At 37.0% G+C, this 9,746-nt stretch overlaps 2 protein-coding genes across 2 annotated transcripts; both read right to left on the reverse strand.

Annotated features, from left to right (window-relative positions):
• Positions 1-2,905: 2,905 nt before the first annotated feature.
• On the reverse strand, positions 2,906-5,812 carry LOC133830444 (protein NRT1/ PTR FAMILY 2.10-like). Its single transcript, XM_062260418.1, has 4 exons — positions 5,610-5,812; positions 5,277-5,494; positions 4,642-5,201; positions 2,906-4,109 (listed from the first exon to the last, which is right to left on the reverse strand). The coding sequence occupies exons 1-4, from the start codon at positions 5,713-5,715 to the stop codon at positions 3,212-3,214; spliced, it is 1,782 nt and encodes a 593-aa protein (XP_062116402.1). The 5' UTR covers positions 5,716-5,812; the 3' UTR covers positions 2,906-3,211.
• Positions 5,813-8,868: 3,056 nt separating this feature from the next.
• On the reverse strand, positions 8,869-9,291 carry LOC133832191 (secreted RxLR effector protein 161-like). The gene has a single exon (XM_062262566.1). The coding sequence runs from the start codon at positions 9,289-9,291 to the stop codon at positions 8,869-8,871; it is 423 nt and encodes a 140-aa protein (XP_062118550.1).
• Between the last annotated feature and the right edge of the window lie 455 nt (positions 9,292-9,746).

Below are 9,746 nucleotides of genomic sequence, written 5' to 3' on the forward strand. Positions count from 1 at the left end.
CGTTACACTGTGTGTTTATAAAGGTGCAAGACTCGCTAATCAAGTCATTTAATTCAAAACGTGTTACCAAAACTATAGTTGAACTAGGGTTAAAAGATTTTGGTCTCAAAGCTTCATTTCTTTTAAATAAACATTCTTTTTACATGGGATCCCAAAAGTAATGAGTTTAAAACCATTTACAAAAGACTTAAGATTTAACTACAATTGCTAGCAATTCTAAGGCAAAACAGACAAATAAGTTTTCCTCGTCCTGTTCCACTCCTCGGCCGCGGCGGCCAATCAGCTGACTATGTACATTCAGCCCCGCATTTCTCCACCTCAGGATTGGTCCAACTTGTCTTTGCCTTTACCTACACCACGTAGCACCCGTGAGCCAAGGCCCAGCAAGAAAACACAACAACAGAGCATAATCATTCAACAGACAATCAGATAACCCATACCGCATAAGCATGTGCTCAACACTCTAGCATTCATGTTAATCAAGTATTCAACATACCAAGTATATCATTACATATTAGTAATCAAATCACACATGATAACTAGGGTTAACGCCCTTAGGTCGCACCCTCTATTTATCCCACTGACTCCGGCCTGCTTAAACCGATCTTAGTGAATATTAAGCTGTCCTCAACTACCAGTGGCCGAGCTGCGCCGCGCCCTGTGCGCAAGTATTATTTATGGCACCCTTAGGTCGTATATCACCTGTCCCATGGCATAATACCATCTATGACATCATACAGATATAGGGAGGTCTTAGTCCCATCACAAACACATAACCGGGGGCAGTTTTCTTACCTTTAGATTCGCTAGCTTTGTTCAATTTGATCCTCAAGCACGACCCCTCTTGAGCCCTAGCGTACACCTAGACACAACCATAGATCAGAATCATCACCAGACTTCAAATCCAAAACCTAGCCCCGGGACCAACCTCGAGCCCTCAGGAAGCCCTAATTCCACCAAACGGGGTGGTGGAATCAAACCCCGAACCTTCGGGCAAAAACCCTTGAAAATAACCCAAAAACCCCTTTCTGGAAACAGGGTAACGCTACAGCGCTCTAAGGAGAGCGCTACAGCACTACAAACAGAGCCTAAAACGCCCCAGACCACATAGCCTAGCGCTACAGCGCCCAGTGACTAGCGCTGTAGCGCTAGTCACAGCACAGTAAACCCTGCATTTTTCCTCCTTCGATTTTTCCCAAGCCAAACCTTACCAAAACTCTTCCAAACTTCAACCAAGCATAAAAACAAGCCTACCAGCATCTCCAACTCACCCCCCACATCCCAACCACACATAACTCAATCACATGCACCCCAAATCAAGAAAATCACCATGGCTGAACCTAAAGCTCAGAAACTCAATAAAAACAACAACTGAAACCACAGAACTTGAACTAGAATTCCTTACCTTTGATGGATGAGCTCAACCTAGGTTATTCTCCACACTAGCTTAGCCTTCACCTCCTCAAAACTTCAGCCTCAACTCCCTAGAATTCCCACAGAATTCTGCTTAGAAAACCAATCATCACCAATACCAAGAACTAAATTTTAACCTCAAAGTCTTACCTCAATTGATGAGCAACCTCAGCTATTTTCCCCAACCTAATCAAGACCCCAAGTACACAATATTAGCCTTAAGCTCCTTTGGATTCTAGCCTCAAATCTCCAAAAGAAATTGATGGAGAAGACTCAAATCGTTCTTAGAAATTGCCCTGTTTTTCCCCTTCTTTCCTTTTCCTTCTTTCTTTTTCTTCTTTTCTTCTATTAACTTCCTTCAGACTCTAGACTTTCCACTAAGGCATAAAGCCTAAAAACACTTATCCTTTATAAGCCAAATGACCAATTTTCCCTCCCTTAATACCTAAGCCTTTAAATCCACCTAGGGGCATTTTGGTCATAACACCCAATCCCCGCTAATTCCTCGAGTGTTTCTAATATTTACCGCTTACTTCCCGACACCTAACTAACCACCAATTATACTCCCCAACATCAAAATAGACTCCAAATATATATTCTCTTAATTCCCAGAAATACCCCCAAGCTCGCCCCCAGCCGGGTATAGATCCCCGTCGTGACTCTTTCGCTAAACTGCTCACTAGGATCGTCTCGAGTCACAGATTACAAATATATCCACATAATAATGTGGTCTCGACAATTTATCACATATATACACAGTTATGCCATCAACGGGCCAAAATTACAATTATGCACTTCTAACCTAATCAGGGCCTACATGCATACTAGTACGCATAATCATGCATCACAGATATTCAAATAATCATATAACATGCTTTTAGCAATTAAATCACATATAATTCAATTATACCCTCCCGGCACACTAATCAAGGCCCTTAAGCTTTATTAGTAAATTTAGCTCGTTACACAAACATTGCATCATTGCATATTCAAAGAGTAGTGTATTCTTCACCATTGATGAACTACCAAGCAGAAAGAACAAAAGTAACATAAAATATATTCATTCTTACTAAATATATAGTGACATTAAAAAAGAAAGTTTGAAATTGTGCTAACTGAAATAGGCATTGCAGCATTGCAAGTTCAGAGTTATGCTGTTCATCACTATTAAATTTATAATAAGGTCCACGTGTCAAGACAACTTTTATTGCTGTCAACAAATCATTATAAAAGGACTCACCCCTGATCTTCTTTCTCTTAATTGTCAGCATTATATTTTTACATGGATCATTCTACAAATTCAATAGTGATAACAAGTATTTTTCATATTCAAATGTTGACAACTTACTGGTTAATTCTTAGAATGTAATTTCACTTTAAGTGCCTTGATTTTAACATCTCTCAATATCAATGACTAAAGAGCATACAAGTATGAAATTTGCGAAAACTATTTTCAGATAAAACAAAGCCTCAAAAGTAGAAAACAACAGAGTTCAGAAATAAGAAGAGACATTCTTTATTTATGTACAGTGATACAAAAAAAACTGGATAAAAAATCATAGGAACTTGTATAATAATAACCTTTAAAGTTTTTGTTCTAAATTCTGACAACACATAACTGGACAGTGGCACCAAATTTTGAATATTTGTGCTATGAATCATGACTTGCATTGATCAGGTTATCAACGTTACTAACATTTTGGAAATGAGATAATATACTACTTTAGTGTTATTAACGTTGTTAACCTGTTCAAAAGATGGAAGTCTCCTGAGATAACATCAAATTTTCAGATGTATTTCATACTATGTCCTTTTCAGATTGCATATCTTTCATGTTAACTTCAAGGGCACTGGTGGAGTTTTCTTTGTACTTGTACCAGTTTGCACACACCACGAAAAAGGCAAAATTTATGACTCCCATTGCAGCAACCAAGTAGTAAAAGTAGTCCAATCTTCCCTTGTTAAGGTCTTCAGGTAACCAATTTCCCGTTTCAGAACCAGAAGTCAAATGGTGAACCAGAGACACCAAAAATCCACTCAAGTAACTAGACCCTGCAAATCCAATAAACAAGAAAGAACCACCAATGCTTCTCATGTTCTCTGGGAACTGCTTGTAGTAGAATTCAACTTGACCGACAATAGTAAATGCTTCAGAGAATCCTATTAAAGTCAACTGCGGAACCAACCAAAAGGCAGAAAGAGAAGAAATTTCCCCTCTTCTTGGTTCTATTCCCATTGGCTTTGTGAGAGCTAAAATTCTTCTATGTTCTTCAACTATGGCTGATATAATCATGGTTATTATGGAAAGAACCAAGCCAAATCCAATTCTTTGGAGCATTGTTATGCCGCCTTCTTTTCCGGTGATTCGTCTTAAAGCAGGGACAATGATCCTGTCATAGATTGGTATCAAGACTGTGAGGCCAATCATGGTGAAGACTGAGTAAGAGGCAGCTGGGATTTTGAAGCTAGTATTGCCAAGAAGTCTATTGGATTGGAGGGCTTGGAAGACCACATAAGTTTGTTGTTGGTTGGTAGCAACATAGTAAATAATGCCTGAGGCCCATATGGGAATCACTCTCAACAAACATTTTACTTCCTCAATTTGTTGCATAGTGCACAATCTCCAAGGATTAGCTGCTGATCCATCTGAGTTGATTGTGTCTTCTGGCTCAATAATTGCAGCTTTGTCTAAGCATCTGAAAAACATGTATGATTTTGGTAATTACAAAGATATCTTTCATGTTAGGCACTACACAATAATACAGGTGGGTCCCATAATATTAAATTTTCATATTGGTTAAACAATAGAGAAAGTAGTAGTGAATAATTTTCCTAAAATTTTATAATAGATTTTTCTATATTCTTTTTCTTCTTGAATTTATTGATAATTGTTCTAAATTTTATAAAATTAAAGTAAATAATACTCCTAGTTTCTCTAAAATATATTTTCTCATTTTATTGTTTTAATCCGAACAAAAGAAAATAAATTCTATTGAGTTCCAAACAAAGGATTAGCATATTGACTTTTCCAGGTTTGAGCATGTTTATATCCCTTTTACTTTCATCAAATACCTCCTAAACAAAATAGTATTATTTAAGTCAATTAATTTGACAATTTTAATATCTTTTGCACATACTTAAACGAAATAGTATATAGGGAAGTTTTCTTCTGTTGGCCAGCAGGGAATGAAGAATCACACAATACAGAAAGTAAAAAGTCTCTCTAACCTGAACTGATCACTGTAAGGAAGCTTTGAGTTGACAGAAGATTTAGGGACATGGTTGAAAAGGGACATCCATGGCTGCTCTGGCAGCTTCAAGTGTCTCTTTTTAACTGCAGCCACAATGACTCTCGCAGCGTTGGTCAATGGACTACCATCAGGCTTCACTTTCACATAAATTTTCGAACCGGCGAAGAAACATACACAAGATAACAGCATGAGGAAACAGGGAATGGCCAGACCCCAAGCCCAGCTCACATCAGATTGCACATACACAATGAATGTCAAGGATATCATCATGGCAAACGTGAAAGTGAAGTAGTACCAATTGAAGAAGCTGTTAGCTCCTCTCTTCCCAGATTCTGTATTGGGATTGAATTGGTCAGCTCCAAAGGCCAAGTTACATGGTCTAATACCACCAGCTCCTACAACCAGTAATCCAAGCCCACTTAGTAAAAACAAAAATTGCCATGTTGTAGGCCCAGAACATGTATCAATGTCCTTTGATTCACAGTTTGGAGGATGAAGATTAGTTACTGCTGCTGTTACTGTGAGAACCAACATTCCCTGCAATTTAAAAAAGCATTATAAATATTTATATGTTGATTGAACTCGTAAAACTGGTGTAATGAGGAATAGTACCAAAAAGGAAGAGACTGAAGCAAAGCCCAAAGTCTTGTAACGACCAAAGTATGTATCACAGAGAAAAGCTCCGGGTAGAGAAGCTAAGTTGGTGGTGCCATGGAAAACGTTGACAAGAGTTGCAGCAGTGACACTTTTCATGTTGAATACAGTAGTGAGATAAACCAAGAGGTTGTGTGAAGTCCCAATTGTCCCTAGCTTCTCAAAGGTTTCATTCCCTGCACATAAATATATGTACATGCTGACTTTGATGTATATAATATTGTTTCACACTAAAAACTGAAGAAGAAGAAGAAGAAGAAGAAGAAAAAGAAGAGGTTTTGTCTTTATTACCTATGATAAGTGGCATGGTTTGGACTCCCCTGTAGTGAACCTCAGGCTCATCAGTAGTGTCGATAGCCTTCTCATTCTTCTCCATCGTTTCATTATTTGGTTCCATGTAGTTGATCAAAGAGGCCAATCTCTTCAATGGAAATGTTTATAGTTTCTTTCATACTTATATTAGCTCAACCCCCAGATGAGTACAAAAAATGTGAGCCACCTGTCTCTCTTTCACACGTATTAACATTCATTTCACACATTACTCATAATATCTCTCTCTGTCTCTTCTGTTGTTTTTCCAAAAAAAAGTGTGTGTTTAAGTATCCATTTGATTGTCTCATCAATATTAATGATTGATAAAGTTGACTGTTCTGCTGCTGACTGCTTTGCTGCGTGTGCTTCAAAAATGGTATACGCGTAGGTCTTCTTTTCACAGCTGTTTATATTGCCGCATAGTGTCAATGATCGAGACACTGTGAAAGCTATAAGGAAATCTCTACATTTCATTACTTAAAACGGTAATCTTGTGATGAGGATTCTTGTTCAATCTCTCTGTTTCATGTTCTGTCAATATCACTTCAGTAAAAACATCTCATCAATTTTACTAATAATTAAGACGATTTGTATATTTATCCAAATTAGATTTTATTAAAAATAAGAGATTTAAGTTTTCAAAGCTGCTCATTATAAACATTTAAGTATCTTCAAAATTGTTAAAATATGTTTAGATTCATTTAAGTAATGATTTTATCCCGAAATGCTCACGACTTAGGGCTTATTTAATTTGAAATGAATCGGAAAGTTCTTCTACAGACAAAAATAAGTTACTCTGAAAGTGTTCATATAAATTTTAAAAAAATATTTATTCTATTTGCAAGATCTCTAAAAAGATATATGTATTCCTCACTTCCCCAATGATGGTACGTACTAGACTAAGACGAATAAGAAAAAAAATAAGTGAGTTGATTATTTCTAAATATAATAAATTATGAGACAATAAGTAAGATGCAAAATTATAAATTTGTCTTTATCAATGATATGCGTTAGGGATTGTATATGTATATTACAAAACTATCTTTATGTTTTTTACTAAGCTGTCGGGTTAAGTTTGTATTATTGTATTAAGATTATTTATGGGATTCCACAAATGAGGGCAGCCCATGATGTTATATATGATCTTATAAGTAGGTTAATCGTCATATATATTTAATGTAACACTCTTATAATTATTAGCACTACTAACAAATTATTATTGTAGTGATAAAATCAGGTCGATATGACATAAAAAAATAAATCACGTCAACCTATTTTAGCAAATAATATCGTCAATAAGTGGCAGTGGGACTGGTGGCTGTTAGATTCTCTAATACCAACTTCTTCACCTGCACAATTTAACAAACACAACAACAATAATAGAGCACCAAGAATGTCCAACAAAACAATATAATGAAGAAATTAAAAACAATGAGTACACAAGAAGGTTATTGAGGTTGAACCACATAAATTGTGGTCTACGTCCTCATGAGCTCCCCAGGAATGGTGCTCAGTTCTGCACTAGAAATTTGAATCAGAGTACAAGCCTATGCCTTTGAGAAAATCTACACAGCCTAGATGTAAACAAGCTTCTCTTCTGAACATAAATACAGCCAGTTTACCCCCAAGAAGATAAACCTCTTCTTAATTACAAAACCCTTCTTCTTGCAACCTGTTCTAAACAACTCTCTCCCTCAAGAATTCTCTCAAAGCTCACGTTACATAAAAAACTCTCTCCGTTTTTTTCTTCAAATAATTAGAAAAAACACATATATATACACATCACTACACCAAAATACTTATTTTGTGTCAATCAAACGCGTTAGTCAACACAGTCGACTAACGTCGTTGATCAAGAATCAGCATTTGTTGTAGTTGAGCACTGTCACAAATGCAGGAGCATTTGCATCAGTGATAACACTGACGTTGTTAATTGACGAAGTTTGCGTCAATGGCCAACTAACGCCGTTAAAGCATTGTTTACGTCAGTGGGCAACTGACGCTAACAGCGTGTTTGTGTGAGTGGGACATTAACGCAAAATGTTATAAAACGCGCGTTTTGCTTAACCGTTTGCGGCCCAACTGACGCAAACACACCGTTAGCGTCTGTTGCCCACTGTCGCAAATGATGCGCCCAGTATTAAATCCCAGCCATCGTCCCCTGAGCCCCTCATTCTCCCAAATTCGAAAATTAGGTTTTCTCCCAACAACCAGTGGCGCCTCCGACTTTCTAGACCCATTTTGGTGAGTTTTTTTTTATTATTTTTTTAATTTTAAGGTTAAATTGATTAATATAATATGTTTCTGAACATTATACATAGTTTTTTATATATATATATTTTATTTTGAAGAATATAGTTTGAAAAACCAAAACTCAAAAATTCTCATCATAATTTTTTTCTCTGACTGGGTTCGCAAGGGTCATAGGTGGCTGGGGTCGCGGGGGTTGAGAGGTGGCTGGCTGGGGACTGGGTACAAGGGGGTTGGGGTCGCATAAGGTGGCTGGGGGCTAGGTACACGAGGTCGAGGTTCATAGCGTTTTATTTTTATTTTTTTAATATAGTATTTGCGTCAGTGCTTAACTGTCACAAACGTGGCATTTGTGACAGTGCCCAACTGACATTTGTGACAGTTGGGCACTGACGCAAATGTAAGGCTGGTTTGCGTCATGAGATTCTGCGTCAGTTTCAAAAGTGACTCAAAAACTCAATTATGGCAATTAGGAACTGTCACAAATGACATTTTTTGTAGTAGTGTATGGTCACATCTTGAAATTGGTCTTGCCACATAAACAATAATAAGTGACAGAACTAAAACATGTGTCAAAAAATGCTTGTGGCACCTGTCTATAACAAAATAAAAAACAAATGAGGACTGAAACTTCACAAATTCCACCTCAGTGCTCATTGTAGTTATAGGCGCAAAATTATACAAAACTAAAAACACATTTCCTAGATCCCAACTCAGCCATGCTTATGTAGTGATCAACCATCTTCAATCCTTAGCAATTCAAGGCAGTGATTGAATTTGCTAAGTGTCTAGACCTTGGTGCCCATATTTGCTGGATTGTCCTCACCAAGAATTTTCTCTATTCTAATAAGCCCTTGAGTAACTTTTTCCCTCGCGAGGTGATACTTAACTTCAATGTGCTTTGTCTTATCATGGAATACTAGATTTTGACATATATGAACTGCACTTTGACTATCAGAATAGACTACTACAATACCTTAATAGAGCTTCAACACCTTGAGCAATCCTTGTATCCAAATCCTTCCTTAATAGCTTCAGTTGTTGCAACATATTTAGCTTCAGTAGTGGAGAGGGTGACAATTGGTTGTAACTGAGACTTCCAACTTATGCAATTTCCAGATACCATAAAAACATAAGCTGTGGTAGACTTGCTTGAATCTTTGTCCCCTGAAAAATTAGCATCAACATATCCTTCCACCTCAATCAAGTCTCCTACCTTCTCGTATTTCAATCCCAGTTCAGTTGTACTTGCTATATATCTCAGTACATGTTTCATTGCTGTCCAATGTGCTTTTCTAGGGTTGGACATGAACTTACTAAGCAAACCAATTGAGTAAGAAAGGTCTAGTCTTGTGTTTACCATTGAATACATAATTGAACCTACTGCAGTAGAATGAGAGACTTTGCTCATTTAATCTCTTTCTTCATCAGTAATTGGGCATTGTTGTGTTGATAAATTCAACTGACTTGATAATGGCATGCTGACTGTTTTAGCATCATTCATTGAAAACTTTTCAACCAGCTTTTCAAAGTAACTTCTTTGACTAAGAGTTAGAACATTTTGAGTTATTTCTCATCTAATATTAATTCCAAGGATTTTGTTTGCAGGTCCTAAATCCATTATATTAAACTTAGTCTTGAGTGCTTCCTTTAATTCCTTTGTGCGTCCTTTATTTTTGCTTATGAGAAGCATGTCATCTACATAGAGTAAGAGGCACTCAGAAGTCAATACATTGTCTCCTTTAAAATAAAGACATGAATCATACATGCTCCTTGTGAATCCCAACCCAGTCATGGACTCATTAAATTTCTTATTCCACTGTTGCAGTGCTTGTCTCAAACTGCACAAAGACTTCTTTAAGAGAC

The sequence above is a fragment of the Humulus lupulus genome, chromosome 4, assembly GCF_963169125.1.
Source record: "Humulus lupulus chromosome 4, drHumLupu1.1, whole genome shotgun sequence".
NCBI lineage: Eukaryota > Viridiplantae > Streptophyta > Magnoliopsida > Rosales > Cannabaceae > Humulus > Humulus lupulus.

Bases quoted from the DNA above. Each gene is read 5' to 3' on its own strand.
- LOC133832191 (XM_062262566.1), bottom strand. From the start codon at position 9,291: ATGAGCAAAGTCTCTCATTCTACTGCAGTAGGTTCAATTATGTATTCA.
- LOC133830444 (XM_062260418.1), bottom strand. From the start codon at position 5,715: ATGGAACCAAATAATGAAACGATGGAGAAGAATGAGAAGGCTATCGAC. The intron at 5,495-5,609 runs GTAATAAAGACA...ATTTATGTGCAG, and splicing joins AACCATGCCACTTATCATAG to GGAATGAAACCTTTGAGAAG. The intron at 5,202-5,276 runs GTACTATTCCTC...TTTAAATTGCAG, and splicing joins CTTCAGTCTCTTCCTTTTTG to GGAATGTTGGTTCTCACAGT.